The sequence below is a fragment of the Phaseolus vulgaris genome, chromosome 3 (genome assembly GCF_051622355.1).
Source record: "Phaseolus vulgaris cultivar YP4 chromosome 3, ASM5162235v1, whole genome shotgun sequence".
Lineage (NCBI taxonomy): Eukaryota > Viridiplantae > Streptophyta > Magnoliopsida > Fabales > Fabaceae > Phaseolus > Phaseolus vulgaris.
The window spans coordinates 47,144,492-47,171,806 of NC_143500.1; the positions used below are offsets into that span (position 1 = coordinate 47,144,492).

Here is a 27,315-nt window from a genome sequence, read left to right on the forward strand (position 1 = left end):
ATATAAACTGAAACATTCCCAAATATAAAAGAGTATCCAACATCATCAAGTTTAGACAATAAAACTAAATTCCTAGATACCCTAGGTACATAAAATAAATAAAAAAATTATCCATTAAATCTAAATAAAATCCAGTGTCGAGCCAACTGCTTTCACTGGAACCTTCTCTCTATTCCCCATGAAGACAAACTTTTCATTTGGCTTTATGGTTCAGGTTGAAAGTAATCCCCTTCTTTTCGAACCAAGCCTTACGTTTCAGACAATCCTTTTGGAAATGTCCAGCTTTCTTGCAGAAATGACATTTGTCATTCTTCTTCTAGAGCGTAGTAGAGGACTCATTTATCTTCAGTGGTCCTTTACCCTTTCCATGTTTCTTGAAGACCTTCTTTCCAGCTCCCTGATTGTTCACATAATGTATGGAGTGATTTCCTCGATTCTTCAATCTAGTCTCTTCCTGAACTAACATGCTATGCAATTCATGCATATTCCATTTATCTTTCATAGTGTTATATTATTTGCAGAACCCTATAACCTTTAGTACCCAATCTCCATCAAATGTAGGTTTTCCATTAGGTATATCATCATATATATATTTCTCACATTAACCAATGGGTCTTTAATTCTATTATTATTATTAAATCATATTTGGGCCCAAAGCCCAAACTCTAAGTCATATGAGTCACTTTATAAAAATTAATTTACATAATTTCTTACGTACAAAAGTTAGACTATTTATGTGTATACTGCATACTCTATTTATATTTGAATTGAACACGTGTTTTCTTTTTTTTCTAAATTTTAGGAGATTTAAAATAGATGACTTTTTATTGCATACTTGGGGTACCATAATTATGTTTAAAATAAAATCAAACAATGCTACATAAAAAAAAAAAAAAAACACATCAAACCCAACCTACAAAATAGTGAAACATTTTTTAATTCATTTATTAAAAAAAATTAATAATCGAATTTCTAATACTTTCTTTTAAAACCATTCCTTTTATTTATTAAAAATTGTAAATCAGGAAAGATAATAATTAAATAAGAATATAATCTTGTAGTTCGATTTTACATTCCAAACTTTTTTTTTTAAAACACAGCGAAATGGGCTTTGTAGATTGGTCCAAAAGGCGTAAACGGGCCTATATAAAGAGTTGATGTTGGTCGCAAAACAAAAGAACTAAGAAGAGATGGAGCAGAAGAAAGAGACGGTGAGGACGATGAGTGAGGAAGCGAAAGAGAGAATTTCAGGGAGACTGTCATGTTTGGAGAACCTTTACTTTCCTCGCGCGCTCGAATCCACTGTCTCTCTCCCTTCTCAACGCAAAGCCATTTTCCGCGATCTTCTCTCAAGAGACGTTGCTCTTTTCTTAGGTTAGTTAATGCTCACCTCCCACTTTGTTCCCTTTCTTTATTCAATTCATATGTGCGTGTTTCGATATTTCCTTGCTGTAATCGAATCCTAATTAAACCCTAACTTAGGTAAGAGACGAGATAATGAGTACCTGAATTGTATGTATTGTTGTATTGTGTGTAGAACGATACGGTTCCAAGCTTACGGGCAATGAACTTAGTGAATTCGACTCGATGAAAGACGATTATGAGATTAATTGGCACATGAAGCGGTTGCGTAGCATAATGAGTCCGTCGGAGGAGGAGTTGAGGATGAGGTCGGTGACGGTGAAGAACCGGAGGCGGGCTTATTTGGATAGATTGGTGTGCGGTGGCCACTACTTCTCTGAGGAGGCCATGAGGGAGAGAGAGCCATATCTGCATCATGAGTATGTGGGCAAGTTTCAGGACCAGAGCGGCAGACGCATGGCACGGCCGGGGGAGCGGTGGTCGGAGACTCTGATGAGAAGGTGTGATGAAGCGGCGCTGGTTGCAAAAATTAGAGGGGAGCAGCAAAGGATGGGAGTGCCGGAAAGAGACTGGGTTGGTAATGACAGAATTCAAGAGGAGGAGGAAGAAGAAGAAGAAGAGGAGGAGGAGGAGGAGGAGGAGGAGGACGACGACGAGGCGGAGGAGGAGAAAGTGGATGACGAGAGAAGAGGTGGTAGCAACGAACAGCCTGTAGAGGTACAACGCTTTAAACTCTCAATCATGTATTTATTTGTCTTTTCTTCTGTTTAACTAGGATAAATAATATCAGTCAAAATTTGGTTTTTAACTGAGCTCATTGATTGGTGATGTGTGGTTCGCATAGTCGTTCCACTTGGTGGGATAACAAGGCTATTGTTGTTGTTCTTGTTTAATCGGATGTAAGTAAAAATAAGATGAAGAGAAATTACAATGGGGAAGAGGGATATGGAAAATCCTCCTAATCGAGAGAACGAAACAGCTAACAACTTAGAAAAAAACACACACACACACACACACATATATATATATATATATATAAAGAACAAAGCTGTTAAGCTCCTCAAGATATTTGTTAACAAAATCCCGCTAAGAAGGCTGACTGTGTAACACTAAAGAAGTATCATAAATCTAGTGCTGTGCCAATGAAGCCTTAAACATGTCAGAGTTTGGGTCCTATTCATTGTTATTAGAGTCTAGCGAAGCACAATTTGATGTCTCTACTGATCTGTATCTTAAGATGAATCTTAGATGGCTTTGTATCTTACAATACATTAATGAATCGGTGTATTTTTTACCTATGATACGATTCAACTAATAGTATGTTTTTTCACCTTTTCACCAATTTTTATGAAAAAATTAAAAAGTCACGTGAGCTTAAATTTTTAGGTGGAAAGGAATTTGAAGAAACTCTTGTTATCCTATTTGGTTATTCCGCTTTTATGTCACTTACTGATTCAATGCATGTACTTAGCTATTTAATTGTTTTGTTTCCATTTTTCTCAAAAAAAAAAAAAAAAACCTCACAAACTTAAGTATGGAATAATTGTTTTATTATGTTTGACTTTTGCTTAAGTTGTTTTATCTATTTCTAGTTTATGTTGTTTACACTATATTTGAAGTGGTCTTTCATTGTACCTAAATGATTCATGATTCAAATTTTTATTCGATAAATTAAATAAACCATGCTATTGAAGCAGCATAGGTTGTTCATTGGTACAAAAAAATTAGCTTATTTATCCTACCAAAACTATGAAGGCTAGTAATAAAATATTTATCTGGGGACTTACTACACTCAAATTGCCCTGAACGAGGAATTCATAAAGCAACCTGGCTGAACAATTTAAGAACAGTTGACCCACACTTTCTCGGCATGAACAAGACCCTCTTTTTTATAACATCATCATCTATCTTGTATTGTATTATCATAATAAGTTATCTTCTGGTCCCAATGCTCTTGAGGATATGCCTAACTTTGTTTCACACCACATTTGGAATTGATAATCTGCTTTTGCATATTCTAATTTTTATTTGAATTAAAACTCTACATCATATTTACTCAGAGAGAAAAATGACTCATGATATATAACTTTGTATTGGTCTCTCTAAATAATATGAATAGCATCTAATACATATACTTGTGCCAATTAGCTAATCATTTTTGCATTATGTAAAAATTCTTCTCTGATAATTCTGATTCCTGATAGGTCTCAGGAAGTTGTAGAATGAGTTTACATAGTAGTTCGAGAATTAGTTCTGAGGTGATAGTTGGAAGAGCAGGGGGCTTATAACTTAAACAGATGGGTTAAGAGGGAGATTAAGATGGTTTTTCTCCTTATGATGAAGATTAATTGGTTTCAACTGATGATTAATGTATCAATTAAGTTGCAAGTAATTATATTTCGAAGGTTAATTTTTCTCTAGATAACGAGTTAGGGTAGAGGGTTTTTTGATAAATAATCTAAATCAACTGCATACTTCAGTTCTTACTTCAAATCTGTTACATAATTTCAACCGCATGTCACTATTTGGAATCCATTTCATGGTACTATTTTCTTCATTTGATTTGACCCACGTAATTGTGAATTAGCTTACAAGGACTGATCTAATATGTAGTAACTGCGACTGTGCTTTTTATGATGGTCACTATTAGCAAAACATTGAAATTAATATATTCAATAATTATGGGGATCCAGTGATAACACCGCGTATTCAAGACATTGAAGCAATGAAGTTATTTTTTTGCGTTTGTTTTTGGATTATATTATATACCCTGTTATTGTATTATATCTCTTGCTTGAATTCTTTGTTTTGAATAGTTTGGCTATTAATGAAACTATGTATTGTTTCCGTATGACGGTTACTATATGTTTTGGGGACTTGAATAGTTATTTTGCTATTTCCTACTGGCAGAGAGACCTTAATGAGGCTGTTGTAAATGATGATTCCCTATCCAATCCAGGCAGAGTTAGTTTGGAACAAACAGTATCTGCAGAAGAACTGGAGGACAGGATGGATCAATTCACCTACATTATGCAGCAGAAGTTTCTTTTAGGCGAAGATCAGGAACATCTTGATTACTCTAAAATAGATAATGACGAGACCCTCGACGATCATTGGCAGAGGGAGGCCAATATTGATGCAGAGGAGAGATATTTTGCCGATGACTAAACTATGGCATCATACTATTACTGTACTTAAATGTGCCTTTCCCCACCTGTATATTCTTAATGCTAACATCCCTTTTATTTCATTCTAGAACACTGCTCTCATAGGAAGCTTGGTATGGGTCGCGTCTTGCAATTCCCGCAATTACTCACCATCTTTTGCATCCCTTTTCTGACTTAAGTAGTTAAATATTATAAAGTTTTAAACAAGATCAATACCATATAATAGTATTTATGCTAGGAACTAATAACTGAGAAAGTTAAGTAGAAGGTCTTCCTAAACAAAATGTTACCTATTATGAACATTATAATTTACCAATTTGTGTGCACAGGTATTACTTTTATATACATATATCACATATGGAAAGAAGTAATTCTAATTGAAAAATCCAGTCTCATAATTCTAAAAGTCACTACCAATTTCAAATCAAATTAGAGACACATATCTAACCGTTTTTCGTTGAAAGCATGCTCCAAAGCAATTATTACCGCCTCTATTTCAGCGTGCAATGAAATCGCAAACCCAAAATATGCTGCAAAACATTATACATGCCAAATCACCCCCACTATCCTTAAAAGTACCACCATCACTGGCATGTCCAAAACTACCATGTGAAAATCATCAGTATTGCGTTGAATAAATCAAATTAAAATCAATTCACCCGTACAATATTTGTAGAAGAAGGTGGTGCATAGGCGCCCTAAAAGCTTTCAAATTTTGAAATTCAATCATAAGCTTGATGAAATACTTTTACTGTAGCAGTAGGTAATACTGATACCAAGACCAAATAATCTTAAACAATATGCAGTCATACCGTTACAACATGAGTGTTGTACTATGTTTGCAGAATTCAACAATGATTGCAATGTGGCTCGATTCATTTGAAAACAGATACCACCTCCCAGCCAACTCCAAAGAACATGCTCCACTTTACAAGGTGGAAACAAGTATAATATTACAAATCAACAAATTGACAGTCAATTAAGCTCTATAGTAAAAGTTTATTTTAGTTCTTAATATATATATATATCATAACTCTTCCAAACATATTATCATCTAATTATAAATTGGCATGCATGACAAAAATATTGACTTTTATATTAATTATAGCAAAAACTGAAGCATGTTTATATTTAGTGGACAGATAAAAACATTTAATATAACAGGTAGAAAAAGGTTAAAGTGTAGACACTGTTATATTAGTGGCACTATTATTATAATGTTGATATGTTTCTGAGAATGGTGAGTGTAAAAGGGAAGAAATATGTTATTGATGGTGGAAGCGAAAAGATGGGAAGAAACATGGTACGTAATAAATAAAGAGAGGGTCCCCATGGGAAGAATGGTTGGGCAAGTAGGCAGGAGACACGTAGACGCATGGAGAAGAGAGAGAAGTTACTAAAAATGAGATTGTGAATGGAACTCTTATATTTAATTAATGAAACTAACAAACTAATAATCATTTCTTGTTAGAGAATGGATGAGAACAAGAGAGACAGTGAGAAGAAGCATCGTAATCGTGAAAACATGTATTAATATAGAGATTGGAGATTGGCGATTGGAGATTGGATATTGGAAATTGGAGAAGAGGGAAAAGAGGAAAGGAGGAGGGTATGAATGATTACAAAGGAAGAGAAGGAGAAAGTGTTGTTGTTCGGAAGCGAATCAAGGAGAAGACGCAGCAGCAGCAACAACAACAACCCTCTCCTTCCACTGCAAGGCCAAACAACTCTCACCGTCGCTGTCTCTCCCTCCCTAACAACCAACACGGTTTTCTCTTTCTCCTTTCCCCCCAGCTTTTTTATTCATTTTATCACTTTTTACAAACACCGCATTTCTTTCTTTCATTTATTCAACAAAAACAAATCATTCTCCAATCTTCCATCTCAATGCATGAATTCAACTCACCTCTTTCAGATAATTGTTTCATGCTTCGGTATTCAAATTATGGAATTTAAGGTCGTATATTATGATTTCTCTTCATTCGCATGAGTGGGGCAGTTTTGGAAGCCCAGGATCATCATACTCTAATATCTCTGTTTTTCTACCCTAGAGTGTTTTGGACAAGACAATTATGCAGATACTAACTCATTTCAAATGTTAATCATAAAATATATTCTTTGATAAGAAATTTAAAATATTTTTTTAGAGTAATTTAATTAATTAAAAGTTGATAATTTTAAATTCTATAAAATAAAATTTAAGAATTTGAAATTGTTCGTATATTTGTTTATCGTGTTATTGAATTAATTTGGATTGAGGCATTGTCTAGACATCGGTCATGATGCTGCACGCACAATCAAGACTTTTCAATTAGTGTGGATGGGGTTTCTTTCATGCTCAAATTCATCGTGATTATTTTTCAATAATTATTGATATATTTTTATTTTTATTATATATGTTACTGTTATTTTTTAGTTGAAGTTAGTGAGAGATTTCTCAAAGGACATCAACAATGTTTTGTAGAAGATAATTCTTGTTTATTTCTTGTTGACACCAATTGTCATATCTTCAATTCATGTCAAAACATGCAGGTCAGAATTAATTCTTAATTAATATTGGTCAATATTTTCTTGATTAATATGGGTTGGGCTATTTTTTTGTCAACATAAACCACAACATTTTATTGATTTTAGCGAAACTATTTTTTTTATGCATATATGTCAAGGTTTCTTAATCAACCTTAATAGTGATTATTCTTGGTACATTTTATTTATATGCAATGCTATTTTAAGGTCAATGTTAGTTAAGGTTTTCTCAAATAGAGTCACTATTTTTTATTTTGGATGTCAGCTAGAAATTTGTTCTATTAGAGTCTATTGCAGTTATTTTTTATTAATCCTTGCAGAGATTATTTTTCTATTGACATCTTAAAGTTTTTTTTTTTTTGTCTGAAGTTTGTCGAGATTTTTTCCTTCTAATGTTGAGGGGAATACTTTGGCCAATTAGAACTTTTTTTTTCCAGTAATGTTAGTTGGAAGAAATTTTAGTAGACTCTAGTAAAAATTGATAAAAAAAGCCTCCCCCAAAGGTTTTGGAGAGAAAAAATCTTAATTAACGTGAGTAAAGAATTTGTGTCAACTGAAAACAGGCTAGATCTGAAAATCTTAGTGATGTTAACTAATATTTAAATTATTAAATTTTTTTTATACATAAATAAATTTTCGTATTTATTTAGTAATAATTAAAATACTCCATCCAATTAAAAAATATTCAAATTCAATAAATATGAATTGTCTAATCCAAACAAAATATTTAAATAATTATAGAATTTAAAATAAAAGAAATTTAAATTTAATATATTTGAGTTTTCTAAAAGTTATGAAATTCTTTAAATGCTCACACAAGAATTTTACCTACTCTCGAAATGAAACTGCCTTGGTTATTTGCAACTTTTTCAAAGCTGTTGGCTCTGTGAGATAAAAAGTGAAAGGAATATGAAAATTTGCGGGCACTTAACTAAGAAGTGAAATAGACCTATTGTTTTGCATGACAATGTTTTGGAGAGAACATGATTACTTGGAATTGATCCTTATTTTTTACGTGTATTGGATGCAGAGGAATCTGAAACAGATATTGAAGGATCTGATGTTAGTGTCTCAGAAGGGGATGACACATCTTGGATCTCATGGTTTTGCAATTTGAGAGGAAATGAATTCTTGTGTGAAGTTGATGATGATTTTGTACAAGATGATTTCAACCTCTGTGGATTAAGTAGTCAAGTGCCTTACTATGATTATGCATTGGATTTAATTTTGGATGTTGAGCCCTCCCACGGTAGGCATATTCTTTTCTTACTTGAATTCAATTTTTATTTTATATTCCAAGTTATGTGATGAAATTCAAAATACCTGTTGCTTTGCTACCACTGCATTCAGATTAAAGTAAGGCAAAAACTTCTTCCATTGATGCTAAATTGAAGTTCACTTATATGACTTCCTATTACCTCTTTAGCCATTCTGCTATTTTCTTGATTGACTGGTAGTGTCGTCTGTCCAATTGTTAGGAGACATGTTCACAGAGGAACAAAATGAGTTAATTGAATCTGCAGCAGAGATGCTTTATGGTCTGATTCATGCCCGGTACATTTTGACAAGCAAAGGAATGGCTGCAATGGTATGATTTTCTCCTAGTTATCCTGTTTTTTTTTATGTTTTATTATGGACAAAGATGGGATTGATAAATGACATTGAATTATCTACAGCTTCACAAGTTCAAAAACTTGGACTTTGGCAGATGTCCAAGAGTTTATTGCTCTGGACAACCCTGCCTTCCAGTTGGCCAGTCAGATATTCCTAGGTCAAGTAATGTAAAAATATATTGCCCCAAGTGTGAAGACACTTACTACCCAAAGTCCAAGTATCAAGGTAGTATCCTTTGAAGTGCCATGTTGAACTTCTGTGAACTATTTATCTTGTCTTTTGAAAATTTGGATTTTGTTATTCTTCCATCCATACACTTCATCATTGCCTTCTAGACTCTTTTATTGGTTGTCAATTAAGGTTGTAATTTGTTAGCTGTCATATCAAGTTTTGGCTTTCTAGCATTTCACTTTCCTCGTACATTTTACTTGCTGCGTGTTACTTTTTTTTTTCTTTTTGTATTGGTATCTAAAATATAAAATAGAAAAGAAAATGTGGGTTGATCCCGAGGTCTTCCTGGTCATGCATGCATAAATTATCATTAAGAATGACACAAGGAACTCAACTAATTATCAAAAGGATTTTTTCTACTTAGATCAGCTGGTAGTACTATATATACACTAAAAAACCAAGCTTTATTCTTAAAAGGGTTTTTTTTACTTCGATTTGTTGCTTCTGGTATTTGAGATGTCGTATATGAAATATGATTATTAGGGGAATAACACATAATATTTTATCTCCCTCAGTTGTTTGAAATTGCCGACTTGTATGCTTTTAGGAAAAAAAAACTCAGAAAAAGAATGGAAAGTGGAAGTCTTTTTTTCCTCATTTTTCACATAGCTGCCATCCAGAAACAAGTGGCATAAAAAAATTAGGAAGATTTGCTTGATTTGTTTTATTTTGTGATTTCATTAACTCAGTTAACAAATCATTTTGTTGAGATTTTGTTATTGCTAACTAGATCCTGGATATTTTGGAATGCCCTGTGTTTTGGCTTATGGTTGTTAAATTACTTAAGAGGGAAATACTTTCCCGTATTTCATACACAAATTTCCTGAACTGCCTCTAGACATGGATGGAGCTTATTTTGGAGCCACATTTCCTCACCTCTTTCTGATGACTTACGGGAATCTGAAGCCACAAAAGCCATCACAGAACTATGTACCAAGAGTTTTTGGTTTCAAAGTTCACAAGTCCTGAAGCTGGGTGGAATTTCAAGCTTTGATCAGAGTAAAAATCTGAGCATGCCTTGTTTACTCTTTGTTGTATTTCTTTAAAATGCAGTTCATTTTGAGCTTCTGAGATGAGTACAGTCTAGATCCAAGTGTTTTGTAAACTGTAAAGATATATGCAGGCACACAGCAAGGCAGCTAGCGCTTAATTTTTGGTTTTAGTTTCAAATTCAGTCTGCCATTGTAAAAGCTTTTCTGATAGAATTTTAGGTCAAGAACTTGAATGCACTTCTCAACTTTTATGTCAAACTGCCCAAGAAGTGGCACATGCCACTTTCTTATCAAATGTATTCATGTCATTTACTTATAAAATGTATTCCTGTCTCTTCCCGCATTCCTTTTCAATTTCATTTTATTGAAGTTATAAGAAAATAATATAAAAATTGGGAAGAAAAAAAGATATTTTGTATTTTCTTATTTGTGTTTACATCATGTATATAAATATATAGTAAATATATAGTAGTGTAGGGAGACCATCTAATTAGACAAGGATTAACTCATCATGAAATTGCTTTTGTCAATTGCTGAATTGCTTTTGTAAATTGCTGAATTTGTTATTGTTAGTGAGTAAATAGCTTTTGTAAATTGCTGAATTTGCTCGGCAGTGAAATCTTATAGGAGGTTTTTATCAGACTCGTTACCAATCTAATTAGACAAAGATTCACTCATCATGAAATTCTATCATTATTAAATTAATTACAATATTGCATACAATAATTACATATAATTTAATAATTTATTATTTCCTTAATATAAGTTTTTACTACTCTACTCTTGCACAAAACTTTCTCTAATTGAATATTATAAAAAAAATAATAATAATAAAAAATTACACAATAGCTTACACAACACTGCTTCTCTCCCCCATCACATTATCCCTTTTATCTCACATTTTTCTCTCTTCTATTCCTATTTTTCTTATTTCATACTGTCTTCACATTACTATGCCCGTGCTTATTTCAATAACTTTTACTTAATACTTTCACCAGTGGATTTCACATGAATGAAAAGATTAATTTTGATACTCCAAGAATGTCAGTATTTTAGATCATCTTCTATATAAGATCAAGGTCTAAATTTACTTTTTAAATTTCATTTTACCACATAATATTTAACATCTCTTTACAATTTTCTTTAAAGAGTTTATTTACTTAATTCTTAATATTATTTTCTTTACGTGTTAACACTTGTGTACTCAAGTTATACTATCAATTCCTTTATTTTTATAGAAAAGTTAAACATGTATATAAAAGATGTTCATCAACAATCTAAACATACATGTGTGTTCTTTAACTAGTAGTAGAGATTCATCTCTATTCTATAAAACACACATGCAAACATCATTAAAAGGTATTCAAAAAAGGCAAAAAAAACACTTACTTAAGGACAACTTTTAATTGAAGTACTCTACTCTTGACCAGAATCACTCCCTGGAAGTTCTAATTTAAGAAAATATACACAAATTCTATAAGATTTTAGAAAAAAGTAAGAGCAAATATATTTTAAAGATATTTTTTAAAATGAAATTTAAATAATTATATCTTTTATTTATAATTTTTTTCAACTTAAATAATAAAATATTTATATTTTATATCTTTAATGGACATGATCCTTACAATTTAGGTCATATTTTAGTTTAAATTTGTTAAGAGTGTTGATATTTTGACACTCTTATTCACCTTACACTACCAATAAAATATTAATATTTATAATAAAAAATTTAAAAAAATTCTTAATAAAAATATAAACAAAATGCAAAATATTAAAATAATTTTTAAAATAAAAAAATTATAAATAATTAAAATATTAATATTTTTTAGAAAAGTAGGGTGAAAAAACATCTAAGTGTAAAAAAAATATTTTTATTTTTTAAATATTGTATTTACACTTGAATTGTACCAGCACCTTTTCTATATAGAATGTCCTCGTCACACTGGGTGTAGAGGATATTTCATGCATTGCGGCTCAGAAATCAAAATTTGTTTTACAATACAATGAATCATTTGAATACACTGAATCATAAAATATTCTCTTACAATATACAGGTTAATTTACCTGAATAGTTTTCTATTTTGTCACTTCAAAATATATGTGTGGTTAAATGTTACACAAGTCAGTCAAATTTATTGAAAAGGCTGACATCAGAGATTGCAGGACCAGATTCAACAGAAAAATTTGACTGCAACAGTAAGACCCAAGAACAACTGAGAGAAAAACAGAAAGGTGTTTGATAGATAAAGAAAAGAAAAAAGAAAGTGGGTATGAAGCTTAAGCATGTGTGTGGTTCAAAAGGTTGAGTATTCTTTTACTCTAAAACCAGGTCAAAGGTAGAAAAAGACAAGGTAATATAAGTTGCTTCCACTTTAAATAAGTAGATAAATGAAAGCAGTGAAGTTTGAAACAGAGATGATGAAAGTAGGAGATAGTCCATGAGTATTTTATTCATATGGTTTTGATTGCAAAAGAAGGTTGTATGAAGATTGACATTGAAAGATGGAAGAAGGGTGAATGGTATTAGGAGATAAGGAGGCAAGGAAGATAAGGACAAAGGGTTTGGGTAATGTAAGGCCATGACTAAGATTTTATTGGCAAATATGGATAAGAACAAAGTAAGGCCACTCAACCTCACCATGGATTGCTGCACAATCATACACATATGGAGATTCCACCCCCTTTTTTAATTCTTGTCACCTCTCACAATATATCTCATTTCTTATACTCTTATCATCATAATTCTTAAGTTACTATAATTAAATCTCTCTGATAGTGATGTGCCACTACTTTTGTCGACATCATAGTTTTATTTTATCAATACTCAAGAACATGCCCACTGTTCCACATCGACAAATTTAAAAGGGTATGCTGTCATTGTCAAATGCCTTCATTCTATCTTTTTTTATTGTTATTAACATTATTTTGTTATTCACACATTTCGAGACCAGACGAAAAGCGTAATCAAAGGAAAAAAATATTTGAATGGGTAATTGGTTTTAGAATGATAAAATACAAAGAATATATTATATTTTCTGCATTTATATAATTTTAAATATGCTTATATTTGTTTTATGAAATTAAGATTCGCAAAAAAAAAATAAAAATTGAGTAAATGAAAAAGAGAGAGGAGGTGGCGTTTACGTAAATATAGGTGAAGCATGTGATTGATTGGTCTGAGGTTCAGAGTTTGGTTGCAATTCAGGATTAGCAATCAAAAGCTGAAACGAAACCAACGTGTACCTGAAACATCGTGCCACGTGGATAGGTTTCTGCACGGTTATCGTTGTTACCTGCTATTACAGTTGCAGTTATCAGATGTTTTATTACATTTCTGCCCTCAATATGCTTGTATTTTACGAATCAACCCTCTTCACTCATTGAAAACAGAGTTTTTTTTATGTAAATTTATAATTATCTATTTTTGTGCTGTATTTCCTTTTTCTTTTAAGTGATTTATTTAAATATTAAAAGTATTTTATGATAAATTTATTTAATTATATCATATATGTACAAAATAAACTTATTTTAGTCAAAAATAACTTTAGGTTAGGAAAATGTTAACCCGTCATCATTAGTTAAGAAATTTAAACGGAGAAGTTTTTTTTATTGGGATGGGTAAAAATACATTCTGCACTAATTATTTTTAATATCCCTGGTTTTTTCACAAAAAAATATTTTTTAATTTCTTGTTAAAATTATGTAGCATTGTGTTTGAATGAAGAATTATTCAAGGAATTTGAAATGTTAGAAAAATAAATTACTTTGATTTAAATTTGTCATATGTTTGGGTAAAACAATTGAAACTTCTTATATATCAATTCTTAATTTAGATAAATTGATTCAATGTCTACTATATTAAAACAATTAAATATATATTTAAAAATTGGTATTTTAATAAACAGAAGTTAATTTTAAATATTTAATGTGAGAAAATAAGCATAAATACGAGAAAAGAGATGGTATTAAAAAATTATAAGTCCTACTTTTTTTTTAATTTTGAGAATCTTCGATTTAAATAAAAAAAATCTTACAAATTTTTAAATTTTCAATTTTTTTGAATGATCTATCTAAATAACATGTTTTGTAAACAAATTAATTATTTGTAAAAACAAAAGAATCTTTATCGAAAACATAAATGCTATTGACTTATCAACATGAAAAATATATAGTAGGATTTTATTGAATAAATAATTTATTAAATGGTTTGCATGAAAAAGTGATGAATGTGTATTGAATATATGGTGAGATAAGTAGAGTATTGAAAAATGAGAACTTCACAAGATAAAAGTGAGTACTGACATCACATAGTTTGACCATTGGTAGCAGATTTGCATGTGAAGTCTCTGTTAACTTAATTCAGTTAATGTTTTCATGTTTTGTTCATGAATTAACCTAACCTAATCCAACTTCAAAAGAAGGATTCATTTAAGAGCCAAGCTAAATATTCAATCATTGTTGTAATACCATGAATTCTTTCCTAATGTTAAAGCATTGGAATTCTAGTAATCATTAAAAATAAACAACATCTGAGACGTTAATTTAATCTTTAAATGAATAAAATATTTATTTTAATTCCTAAATATATATAAAAAATATCTTACCAATACCCTTTATTACTAAGATTGTTTTATTGAATATAATTCCCAAGAACTAATTAAAAATAAATAAGATAACAGTGCATCACATATTTTAAGGGTTTTCTAATAAAATATTATTGTTTATAGTTGCATGCAGAATTAAAAAGAAAAGAAAAATAGTTATAATCATTCCTTATCATTAGCAGTAAAAAACAGGTACTCATAATTTATCCCTTCAACTTGCATTTCAACTTGCATCTGCAATCAAGTTGCAAACTAAGTATTTGTACTTGATGTGGCAGTTTAGAAAATTCAGGCAAAGGCAAGGTCTCTTTTAAATTCACAGGTACCCTTTTCCAAATCCCACTTGCTACATTCCATTGGGTTTGGCATAAGCATTGTTACTCCTGTAACAGACAGAAACTGCAACTTCCTACCTCCCTTTCCTCTTATTCCAACAAATTAAACCAAAGCCACAGACAGCAGCAGCAACCAACTTGCACAGAAGAAAAACAACAACAAAACCATAATCATAATCTCATACACACATACATAGATATTCACACACCACCCAACAAAGCAGTGTCACAGTTCGACTTCCTTTCTGTGTTAATGCATCACCATCACAAGCCCGACCTTCACATCGGAGAAGAGAACTCCCACCTCTCTTCTGAGGATGCTACTTCAATTCCTCTTCCCCAAAACCAAAAACAAACTCAAACCCATTTCCCAATTCAGGTTTCACCTTCCTCTCCTCATCCACCGCCACCAAACTCACCAAACACTCCCTGTCACCATGAACGCTTCTCCAATAACCCATCTGAAACCTCGCCCCGCAAGAGAATACCCGTCATGACCCTCCCTTGCTCTCTCTTTCCTACACCCTTTGGCGCAAAGTTTCCAACTTCGAAGCTTCTCCCTCGCTTCCGTTTCCTCATGTTCCTCCCCCTTCCTTCCCTCTACTTTCTCTTTTCAAACCCTAGCCCTTTGGATTTCTTCTCCGTCATCGCTTGCTCAGCAGCACTGTTGATTTCCATCAATCTGGCACTGTTGCTCTTCACTCGACTGTTCCCCGCCAAATTCTCATCATCGTCTTCTTCTTCCTCCTCCTCCTCTTCTACCCACCCTGTGGTGTGGTCCATTGGGTCGAACCCTAAGCAAGTGAAGAGCACGAGTTGGGGGTGTTGGGTACAAGATTACAGCAATGGGGATGTGTACGAGGGTGAATTCCAGAAGGGGAAGTGTTGGGGAAGTGGGGTTTATCACTATCACATGAGTGGGAGGTATGAGGGGGATTGGGTTGATGGGAAGTATGATGGGTATGGTGTGGAGACATGGGCAAGGGGGAGCAGGTATAGAGGCCAGTATAGGGAAGGTTTGAGGCATGGAATGGGGATCTATAGGTTCTACAGTGGTGATGTGTATGGTGGTGAGTGGTCTAATGGGCAGTGTCATGGGTTTGGAGTCCACACTTGTAATGATGGGAGTCGCTATGTTGGGGAGTTCAAATGGGGTGTCAAACATGGACACGGACAGTACCATTTCAGGTGTGTTTTTGTTTTTCAATTTACAATTTGTTCATATGCTTTAGTTACGATGTTGCAAGATGTCATTCACTTTAGCCCTTCGCGTTTCTAGGAATAATTAGCTTTCTGTATGGATACTATTAAGTCTTCATAGGAGAAGAAAATAAATAAATGGATTAAGTTTCTATGAAGTTAAAACTAGCTTACACGTGTGTTAATTTATAGAATCCCTCTCATTTAATTTCTCTGAGGGCTGAAATTTAGTACATGCAAATACTAATTTTAACATTTAAGATGAATTTAAATTGTACCTTTTATTTTCTTATTTTGCCTGTCTTTTGAAAAGTTTATCCAGACAAGATGTAAACAATAATGTTTTGCAGAGTGAGGGACTATACTTGTTTTTTTTCAGTTATAGAGGTAATTGAAGTGCATGATGCATACAAATTCTAGCATTAAAGTGGGGGTTTACTTTTACTCTATTTGAAATTTTACATAACGTGTTCAGGTTTAGTGTTCTCGATGTTCAATGCAATGAGACTTTGGTTTTCTTGTTGGAACTTGTTGAACATTTCCAAAACCATGATTTGTTGGGGAACTTCTATCTGCATCTGATTCAAGCCTATTTTATTTTCTTTTGATGAAAACGTTGGTGTTTCCTTGGCCAAAGTTTAGAAATATGTTCATTTGGCCAGGAGAGGAGCATTACATCCAATATGTCAATGCTTCAATTATGACTTCTGAAATTTACCCATATTAGGTCTGCAGATATTTGCGTCTGCCAGTCATTATGATTCTAGGCCCTTTTATATATAAAGTTTCGGTTGAACTATGACCATTCAAATTGTCAACAGCCTGTATTAGACACACGAGTTTTGATTTATGAGGTTGCATTCCCTATCTTATTTTACAGATTTTACACGTATACTGATTTGGATTTACTATGCTCCAAGGTTTGGAACTAATAATGCCAAAGTTTTGTTGCACTGGCTCAGATAAAAGATTTTCTGCCTTCTTTGCTTTTACACTGTAGTTCAATCAGTTGTTTCAATTTCTGTCAGAAGCCAAATGGGTTGCTCTGGTTTCTCACTAACCACAAGTCAACAATTTAATCAAATGTTTTGTATACTTTTTCAACTCATTAGGATCAAAGCACAGCCTGCTTGTAAGCATGTGTCAGTAGATAAAAGTTTTCTGCGCCACTTTTCTTGTAGACAATTGCCTGCTTATTGATGATCTCCTTGATGATTATGAATTTTCTACCTGTCCTTGCTGATGTCAGTTAATCAAGTATATTATGTCTCGACCAATTTTACGTGCAATATACACATCCTGCTAAAACATACTTGAGAAGTGATATGGAATACTGACTCTGTTACTCTGTAGCGATGTAATTGCACTTGAAATATTTATCAGTTACTATATCAGTATATGAGAATGTAATTATGTAACTCTGACTCTGTCTAACTTCTTTAACCTTGCAACATTAATAATTGAAACTCACTATTGAATTTGATCCACGTTTCCAGAACTGTATAATTTCCCTATTCTTAACCACTTCTCATTTTTTAACATGTATCAAAGAACAATCTTATTGGAAGGTGGTACAAGGCTGTGATTGTCATTAATTCTGTGGTATCTTTAGTTCACTGCATATATTGAATGCATTACAATAGAACAATTGCAATGGGAAGGCTTGGTTGACTCAACAAATACGAAAAATATCTTTTAAATGTGTCTTTACACTTATTTTGTGTACTGCAGAAATGGGGACATGTACGCTGGTGAATATTTTGCTGACAAGATGCATGGTTTTGGAGTGTATCAATTTCAGAATGGTCATCGGTATGAGGGGGCATGGCATGAAGGAAGAAGACAAGGACTGGGAATGTACACTTTCCGAAATGGGGAAACACAGTGTGGTCACTGGCAGAATGGGATTCTTGATGATCCTAAAGGACATAATAATCCTACTGGTTCTCCATGTGATGTGGACCATGCCAAGGTTTCCAATGCAGTACAGGTAATGTTACATTTTGCACTTATAATAAATTAATATGTATATAGTAAGTTGTACCAAGAACACTGTAGATTGGAAAAGAAAGGGAATAAGGGATGGGAGTAGTTATTCTTTTATTAGGAAAAGGGTAAAACTAAAAACAATGATATAAATGTAATTAACTTCCTTTCTAATGTGTAAGCATAGACACAATATGATGACAAACCATCCACAAATTTCTAATATTCCACTCTCCAAAATAGTAGAGTATTCTTCTTTGAAGCTTCATCTTCTTCTATCCTTTTAGCCATGGATCTAATGGTTGGATCGTTTGTCATCACAATCACAATGTATGAAAAAGAAAATACACTTGATTACATACTTTTAAATTACTAAAAGAAAAAGTAAACATTGAATGATTTTTATTGTATTTTCAATATAATAAATATTATATTTTTGGCTCTATGCTCAAATTAGAAAACCTGTATAACCTCATAATGTTTTGCTTCTCATAATATAGTTTCTTTCCTTGTTTCTTCCTGGTTGTTATTATGAAGAATAATCAAATAACAAAATCAGGAAGAAACCTGAATTTTCCCTAACTTCATCAACTTGGTGGTCCTTAAATCATGGTATTCACTTCTCTCGTTCGGTGCAGGATGCTCATTCTGCTGCTGAGAAAGCTTACAGCATGGTAAAGGTAGATGACAGGATGAATAAGGTAATCGCAGCAGCTAATAAAGCAGCCAACGCAGGCAGAGTTGCAGCTGTAAAAGCTGTGCAAAATAGGATGCACCATAACAATAATAGTGATGATAAATGAGAATAATCATTTCCTCAATCTTGTGATGATAGAAAGCTTCAGTGTCATCCTCCATCATAGGTTTGCATACACACTATTATTAGATGAGAAAGCAAAGCAAGCAGAACGAATTAAGGAAGGAGAATCATAAACATGTCCAAATAATGGGATCTTCTCTGAAACTTGATTACTAAGTTATAATGTTCTTCCCCTCCCCACTGGAGAGATGTTTCCATTTCTTATATCGTGGTACAGGTGCGAGGTGTGCCTGCTTGGAACCACTTTCGGTAATTGAACTCAATGGCAGATTGTGGAGCAAGTATGGTCCTCACTTTTGATGTCTGGTTTTATGTGTATAAGAGTAAGAAAAATAGATTATAAAGCTTTAATATGCAAGGCAAAAGTGCCAAAAACATGTAGCGTAGGATTTGCATGCTGGCTATTTGCAGTAAACATGATAGTGTATCTATCCATGTGGGTGCATTTAAAAGTTGCCCACCAACTAGTGCTGTATGTGTTTGGTGAAGAGTTAAAGCTTTAGAAAACTGAATTTCGTTATCGTGCATCAAACAACCATGTATAAATTATATCTGAAAATAGAAAAAAGTGATTAAAGGTGAATGTCTATTAAATGAAAGAATTGTATCTTGTAGAATGATGGCGACATCATAGCAATTTTCTACAGAAAGATAGATGCCACTGGTGTCAAAAAGGCTGGTTCATATCAGCCACTAGGCTGGCTATTCAGTATTTTGTTCAGTACAATGTTATTAAGAGAAATATTAGAAATGCATTTTATTAAAACTCTCTTTATCTTATTTTTATGTCTAAATATGATTTTAATTTCCATAGATATGTTTAAATTTAGTCCTAGTTGTAAGAAAATTGTTAGTTTAATCTTCAAAAGTAAAAGAAAAATATCTCTACTTTGTAATTATATAACATCTTGAGTTAACAATCAATCTAAAGTAAGTGTCCCTTCGTGGACATCCGATAAAATTGGAACGATACAGAGAAGATTAGCATGGCCCTGCGCAAGGATGACAGTAAGTATAACGAGAGAAGATGAGAAGAGAATAATCTTTTTGTAAACGTGATGCAGCAAGATTTTAATCTCTTTTAAGAGAGATGTTTTTTATGTAAACATTAATGTAGATTTTAAGATATTAATGTATTTTTTTAGTACTATCAAACAATTAGAAAATAATATTAATATAAAAGTAAAAATTATATTATACATATTTGTAATTAGATAATAATGGAAAAAGTTTTAAATTATATACGTATATACTATTTTTTTAATAATATTTTTCATTGCCATTTGTAAGATTCGGAAAGGCGCCGTTGCACATTCACATACTCAGTTCCTTGTATGTACTTTAAACAAATAGTTTAGCTTCATATTAAGCTATTTTAAAAATAATGATCCAAATTTTCTAAAATTTTACATATATTAATCTATTACTTAGGCATATATAAAGTAATTTTTAAATAACAAACCACTTTATATTTATCATCACCTACTCTCTTTTACGTGTCACAGTTTGAAATATTTTTGTTTTTATTTAATTTTCATTTTTAAATATTATTTTATTATTATTTATATCCCTATCATTTATTTAATCCTTGATTATTATTATTATATATATATATATTATTATGATATGGAAATAAAATAGTAGAATAAAATTTCTCAGAAATGTTTTATTAAAGTAAATAAATTGTTGTATTTATTAGTTTCTTCAAGATAACTTTAAAAGACACCTAAAAAACAGTGAGAAAGTAGACATGTACACTAAACAATAATATGTTTCTTTATAAGAGTTTTTCACCAAAACTCATTCATTTTTTTTTAATATTATTTTATTAAGGATATTGTTAAAAAAATGTGTTATTTTTAAATTTTAAAAATGACAGAAATATCATTTTTAGAAAAAACTTACAATTAAAATGAACAAAGAGTGATGATTTCTTAAAATGTTTGTCAAATTTATTATTGTAGCTACTTTGACAAATGTTTTAAAAAATAATTTAATTTGCCTAGAGAGTAGCATATAATTTAAATTTCCAATTTTAAAGAGATTTTCTAATAAAGACACACTATATTAATTGCTATGTAATTAATATAATACGTGTTGGTAACATATTATCTATTATTCATTTTCCAACAAATTTTCTCTTCTTCATTAAAATTATTAAAAATTAAAAAATATATTAAAGTTATATTTAATGTCTTTCTTATAATTTTATAAATTTCAATCAACATAGTGTTGCTTAGGAAGACTATATAATAGAATATGTTATTAACAGTTCTTAATTACTATACTTGATAAAAAAAAGTGTGTTTGAGATTATGAAATAAAATTAAAATAAATTTCACTACTTTTTTATGAATTATGATTGATATTCTTTCATTATTTAGTCATAAAAAATTATTCAATTATTTTTCAAGAAAAAATTCTTTGGATGTTTTCCCGTATAATACAGTATATTTGTCTTTTCTCATGGTTATCAAATAAAAACACGTTATTTTTTATATTTTTAATAGAAAAAGTGTATATATACATATTAATATAATATTAAGATAATCACAATATTGTTATGTGTCAAACCTCCTCATATCAGCAATAATCACCATATTGTAAACATAAATGAATTAATTCGTAGCAGAAAAAAAAATACAGTATTTGATTTTCTTATTAATATGATACTTATCTAAATATATAAATATACTTTTTATATAATATTTATTAAATGCAATATATATATATATATATATATATATATTTGAATTGAATATATGATCATAATATATAATTTGACGTCAAACGAATGATAATATAAATTTATAAAAACATCTTAAGTAGGAAATTTTAAATGTATGTCAATAATATATATATATACATATAAAAGATAATATAATGTATATATATACTTTTTAAAAATAATTCATACCCTTAATTATCATTTTAAATATAACCATGTATTTAATTTTTTTTTATCTTTATTGAATTAGTGTGTTAAATATATTAAAAAATTGTTTGAAAAATCGAAAATGACTCTATAATAAAAAGATAAAACAATATCAAATGCAATTAAAAACAAAAGAGATGGTTGAAGTGGGAATAATTAAAAGAGAACTGAAAACATCTACAATAATTAAAACAGCTAATTGAATGCTCAGAAACAGTGATTAATAATAATAATAATAGTAATTTAATTTGACTTGCATTTATATCTGGATTCCTTAATCTCAGAAAAAATAAATAAATATTAGAAAATAATTAATAGTAATTAATAGTAATTAAGTTGGAAGAGGAAGAAGAGTGGTATATAGAAATGAGAATGGGGTTGGTTAGCTTAAAGTGAGAATAAGGATTGTGTTGTGCTGTGTTGTGAAAAATCAAAAACCCTAGCCTTCACCCTTTCACTCTTTTTTCTTTTCATCTTAAGACCATGTTTGGCTAACTTCAATAGCCCCAAGAGGAAGACGAAGAAGAAGAGAAATAGGGATGTACAAAGAAAGAGGAGGTGTTTCCGTCACTGTTTCTGCTTCCAAATCGGAGGATCGGAAGCGAATCAACGACGTTCTCGACAAGCACCTCGAACGATCCTCTCCTTCCACTTCTCGCCCCATCAACGCCACCTCCAAAAATTCCAACCTCCAAGGTTCCTTTTCTTCTTTCACTCCCTTCCAATTTGCTTCACCACATTCTTCTCTTCTCACAGACCAGACTACTGCAGGGAAACTCAATCAATGCCAAAAAATAATGACCTAACATCATAATATTAATTTCTAATTTCATCTGCATTCCCTGCAGCTGAGGAATCTGAAACGGAGAGTGAAGAGTCCGATGTTAGCGGTTCGGATGGAGATGACACCTCTTGGATCTCCTGGTTCTGCAATCTCAGGGGAAACGAGTTCTTTTGCGAGGTTGATGATGATTACATCCAGGATGACTTCAACCTCTGTGGATTGAGCAGTCAAGTGCCCTACTATGATTATGCCCTTGATTTGATTCTCGATGTCGAATCATCCCATGGTCAGTTTTTTGTTACTCTACTGTGCGCTCAGAGTTCTTGTCCTTTCAGATTAATTCGTATTACTATGATTAAGGTTTTAAAGCATGGTTCGCAACGGTGGTTTCGACATCAATGTTAAGATATTCTGGGGTTCCTCTCATCTCAATGAAATTTCCGAAAATATCAACCAAGAATTGCGACAAAAAAAAATTACTACAATTTTAAAACATCATTGAACATTCATTCATGTACCTTTTTTTGTAGTGGTTACATGGTTTGGTTGGAATGTGTAGGTGACATGTTCACGGAAGAACAGAATGAGTTGATTGAATCAGCGGCGGAAATGCTTTACGGTTTGATTCATGCCAGATATGTGTTGACCAGCAAAGGAATGGCTGCCATGGTAAGATTTATTGGTTGGTTTTCACTCTTTTAATTGTCAATCATCCAGGGGATTAGCTTGGTCAGTGACGTTGGTTCTTTTGCAGCTTGACAAATACAAGAACTATGATTTTGGTAGATGCCCGAGAGTTTACTGCTCTGGACAGCCCTGCCTTCCAGTTGGCCAGTCAGACATTCCTAGGGCAAGTACTGTAAAAATATACTGCCCTAGGTGTGAAGATCTTTACTATCCTCGCTCCAAGTATCAAGGCAGTATCCTTATATACTTTCTATTAATGTACCTTTTTGTGTGGGACTTGAGCTGATGCAGCAGCTACTTATTATAACTGTGTTCTGAAAATTCTATTTTTATTCTCTTTTGTTGTGCCTCTAATTTCATCCTTGCACGAGTTTCATTTTTGAGTCTGACCATATAAGCAGTTTGTTTGCAAGGATGTGTCCTTTTTGGTTTTGGTTTATTTAAAAATTTACTTGCAATCCATTTTGTGTTTGCTCTTTCCAAAGTAAAAATAATTGCATGTGTGGATCGTAAACTATTTTCTCTATATGATTTAATATATATTAGAATTTCTGGACACACTTTCTGAGAGTATACTTTGATGTCTTGTTGATGTAGTCCGTACTATATTGGTCACTTATGGAATAAGAGAAAGTAATCTTCAGATAACAAGTTTGTTTAACTTTAACCGTTATGAGAACTGGGGGTTCTAGATATTCTAGTACGAGTGATATGATATGTGATGTCTAGTAAATGGCTGGTCATAAAGGAGTTCTATGCCATATTGTCCTGTTTGACAAAAGTTATATTTGCTACTGTACTTCCAGCTGCTGTATGCTTCAAGCATTACGACTGTTTCTGAATACTATGGAGGGCACACTTATGTTTAGAAAATGATGCAGGAAGTTAACAACTTCTGAATTTTAAAATCTTTTGGAGATCAATTTTCTTTAATCTCTCGAAGTTAAGAAGTTTGGACATTCTGATTTTTCAGTGTATTTTGAAATTGCCTGACAATATTTTATTTATTTGTTCCTCTTGCATTTTTTTTTCTGTAAAACTTTTATATTTTAAATTTTGATGTATATATATGAATTTTGGTAGGATTGTATGACACTCTATATAATTGCGGTTCAAATTTTACTCCCAAATTTCCTTGAGTCTGTCTAGACATTGATGGAGCTTATTTTGGAACAACATTTCCACACCTCTTCTTGATGACATATGGACAACTGAAACCACAGAAACCATCACAAGGCTATGTTCCAAGAGTTTTTGGGTTCAAAGTTCATAAGCCATAAAGCTGATGCTCAAACTTTCATGAAAGTAAGAATCTGCCCATGTCTCATTTAACTCTTCCTCCTTTTGGTACTCATGGCTGCCCCCGGTGGATCATAAGCTTTCTGAACCAGTACAATCTAGGCATCTGTTTTAGGAGCGTGTTGTAAAGAAATATGCAGATATGTGAAGCAAGTGCTTAGTTTCAGCTTCCGATTCAATGAGCAAGTGCGTAGGTACTTGATGATACTTTTTTAATGGCCTACAAATTGTATTCTTGCTATTAACTTAAAATTATCTTTGGTTATGTCTCGGATTAGAACTACCCTACTACTTTTACGTCGTTTACCTCATATCTGTAGTCTTTGAATTTGTGGATATGATCCCAATGCATTCATACATTATACTGGTTTTAAAGTTCCCTTGCTTGGATGTTAACCTCGCCTATACAATTCCAACATTAATATTGATTATATGGAAAATATGAATGCACAGCATGTCTGACCTCAAGTCAGTGTGTTGGATTCTGAATATATTTGATTACTAACTGGTGAAACCTCTCATTATGCATTGCCATTTGTGTGCATACAAGAATACTTACTGTTGAAAATTATTCACTGGCGTATTAGTGATGCAGAGAGTTTTTAGGGCAAGGGATAAGTTATTATATCTTTATTGCTTTTTCTTCAACTTTCATTTTGATGAATCCGTCAATTCAGTTCCCTCAACCTGTTTGTTTCACGTTATTCTTGTTCTGATCGTAATAGTTGCGGATCAAACTAGTTATGTTATAGTCGAGACCATTAAGTTACTCGTTTATCGGTTCTATTCAGTTGTCCCAAGACAGTTGATGGTCAAATTGATTGAACTCGCTATGGAGTTGGCTGTTTACGATACCAGTGGTTAAAAAGAATAGCAGTAAATCCCCAAGGAACTTTTTAAAAAATGGTAGGCTGTAAAATTTAGATTTAGTTCTATTTACTGAACGTAAAATGTAAAAGCGATTACAAATCCTTTCGAATTTTGTTCTATTGACAGCAAGTTTATTAAAAAACAAGAAATTTACCAATTACTCAAGGACAAGTAGTTGTGACTTAATAATCTTTTGGGTGGGCATTTACGCCACCTTCAATATGCAATTAACGTTCAAGCTTAGACAATTCTCATATATTATGAAGCTGGGACAATTAGACAATTATGATATATTATTAAGTTTAGATAATTCTCTTAAATGATGTGTCTGATATATTATGAAGCTTAGATAATTTTCTTAAATAGTGTATATCAGACACACTTGTATCACAGCTTAGATAATTTTCTTAAATAGTGTATATCAGAATTTAAGATGTGTCTGATATATTATGAAGCTTAGATAATTTTCTTAAATAGTGTATATCAGACACACTTGTATCACAGCTTAGATAATTTTCTTAAATAGTGTATATCAGACACACTTGTATCACATGTATCTGTAAAATGTTAAATTTAAAAAATATGTTAGATTTCTAACAATTCTATCAATTCTACAATTTTAAAAAAAAAAATATTAATATTTTAAAAATTTAAATTTATATCAGTGTCTATATTACATAAATGATATATTTAAAATACCCTTTTTTAAACGTTTTTTCCTCAACAATCAAAAGATAATTATCATCCACAAATTGTGTGAATATACAATTGCTTGATTATTTCTGGCAATCTTCATTTGGCACGCACGCAGTAAATGTCTCTCTTTTTTCTATATTTTTGCATTGGTTCTGTCTAGGTTAACTTGCTATAAAAGTTTCACTTTGTTAGATTTTTGTCTTCGTGTGGTCACCTATGTGAAGAATTGGTTACATAACTTTTAAAACTGTAGAGGCAACATTTGAAAAACAGAGAAGCCATCTCAAAACCTTCTGTTAATATCTCAAAAATAACGTATAATGCCTCTAAATTAGTTCCAAATTGCCCAATTGTTGTGTGTACGATAACTAGAAAAAGTCTATTTATAACTTGAAAAATCTATGCACGCCTAATAATCATGGAGCTCACACTAAGCTTTGAGCCCTTCGACATGTTCAAGTTATTCTCTGAGGCTAGATCATCTCAGAGAATGGTTAAAAAATAATTAATACTGCAAAGAATTAACATTTGACATTTGGAAAAGAACACAAAATTGTTTAAAAGATGAAAGTCACATATTTTGCAAAATTTCTGAAACATAAACAACAAGAGACAGTACAGAATAGAATACCAAAATTAAAATTGGCATGCCAACCTTATGATAAAAACATTTTAACACCATTAAAAAGTAAAATCAACCATTATATATTTGGATAATTTTCATTAACTCCTTAAGAACAATTAAAAAGTGGCTTCTTATTGAATTAAAAAATAACTTTTAAAGAGACAAAAATAAAATAAGATAAAAACTAAACGAAAATTATTTCCATTTTATACTTAAACTAATTTTAGTTTATAAAATATAAATTACAGTTTTTCTTATTTTTCCCTGGAGAACTCATTCAAATAAATCCAAAACAAATGGGTTCTAATACACTTGTCTATTTGATAAATCACAATACATATCAAATTGCCAGTCACGCATATAAAGGCGTTCGATCACTTTAATTCTTAAATTTCCAATTTTTACATAATAATTTGCTTAATTAAAGGCTTATTAAACAATTTGAGTCGTTAATCGTTAATGACCGTATAAAAAATCCTTAAAGTAATCCGGACAACAAGAAACAAGAATTCAAGTGTTCGACCTATCCATTTAACTACTTAAAACTTCCTTCAAAATAAACTTTCTACAATTAACATCTAA

General features: G+C 31.7%; 4 protein-coding genes and 1 pseudogene across 6 annotated transcripts; all 5 read left to right on the forward strand.

Annotated features, from left to right (window-relative positions):
- Positions 1-1,158: 1,158 nt before the first annotated feature.
- LOC137808135 (coiled-coil protein) lies at positions 1,159-4,612 on the forward strand. Of its 2 annotated transcripts, none has more exons than XM_068609098.2 (3): positions 1,159-1,374; positions 1,538-2,079; positions 4,322-4,612. In XM_068609098.2, the coding sequence occupies exons 1-3, from the start codon at positions 1,191-1,193 to the stop codon at positions 4,412-4,414; spliced, it is 819 nt and encodes a 272-aa protein (XP_068465199.1). In that variant the 5' UTR covers positions 1,159-1,190; the 3' UTR covers positions 4,415-4,612. The 2 variants fall into 2 exon arrangements, with proteins under 2 accessions (XP_068465199.1, XP_068465198.1); XM_068609097.2 differs by having other exon boundaries at positions 1,160-1,374; positions 4,273-4,612.
- Positions 4,613-5,981: 1,369 nt separating this feature from the next.
- Positions 5,982-10,222, forward strand: LOC137808136 (putative casein kinase II subunit beta-4). 2 transcript variants are annotated; one of them, XM_068609099.2, is made up of 5 exons: positions 5,982-6,297; positions 8,086-8,304; positions 8,534-8,643; positions 8,732-8,897; positions 9,739-10,222. In XM_068609099.2, exons 1-5 carry the CDS (start codon positions 6,141-6,143, stop codon positions 9,867-9,869), a joined length of 783 nt encoding a protein of 260 aa, XP_068465200.1. In that variant the 5' UTR covers positions 5,982-6,140; the 3' UTR covers positions 9,870-10,222. The 2 variants fall into 2 exon arrangements, with proteins under 2 accessions (XP_068465200.1, XP_068465201.1); XM_068609100.2 differs by having other exon boundaries at positions 8,732-8,894.
- A 4,506-nt stretch (positions 10,223-14,728) lies between these two features.
- LOC137808137 (uncharacterized) lies at positions 14,729-19,357 on the forward strand. Its single transcript, XM_068609101.1, has 3 exons — positions 14,729-16,019; positions 17,763-18,021; positions 18,656-19,357. Exons 1-3 carry the CDS (start codon positions 15,085-15,087, stop codon positions 18,818-18,820), a joined length of 1,359 nt encoding a protein of 452 aa, XP_068465202.1. The 5' UTR covers positions 14,729-15,084; the 3' UTR covers positions 18,821-19,357.
- A 416-nt stretch (positions 19,358-19,773) lies between these two features.
- On the forward strand, positions 19,774-19,886 carry LOC137808863 (U6 spliceosomal RNA; annotated as a pseudogene).
- Positions 19,887-22,116: 2,230 nt separating this feature from the next.
- On the forward strand, positions 22,117-24,917 carry LOC137808138 (putative casein kinase II subunit beta-4). The gene is made up of 5 exons (XM_068609102.1): positions 22,117-22,468; positions 22,621-22,842; positions 23,116-23,225; positions 23,311-23,476; positions 24,393-24,917. The coding sequence occupies exons 1-5, from the start codon at positions 22,312-22,314 to the stop codon at positions 24,521-24,523; spliced, it is 786 nt and encodes a 261-aa protein (XP_068465203.1). The 5' UTR covers positions 22,117-22,311; the 3' UTR covers positions 24,524-24,917.
- Positions 24,918-27,315: the final 2,398 nt, after the last annotated feature.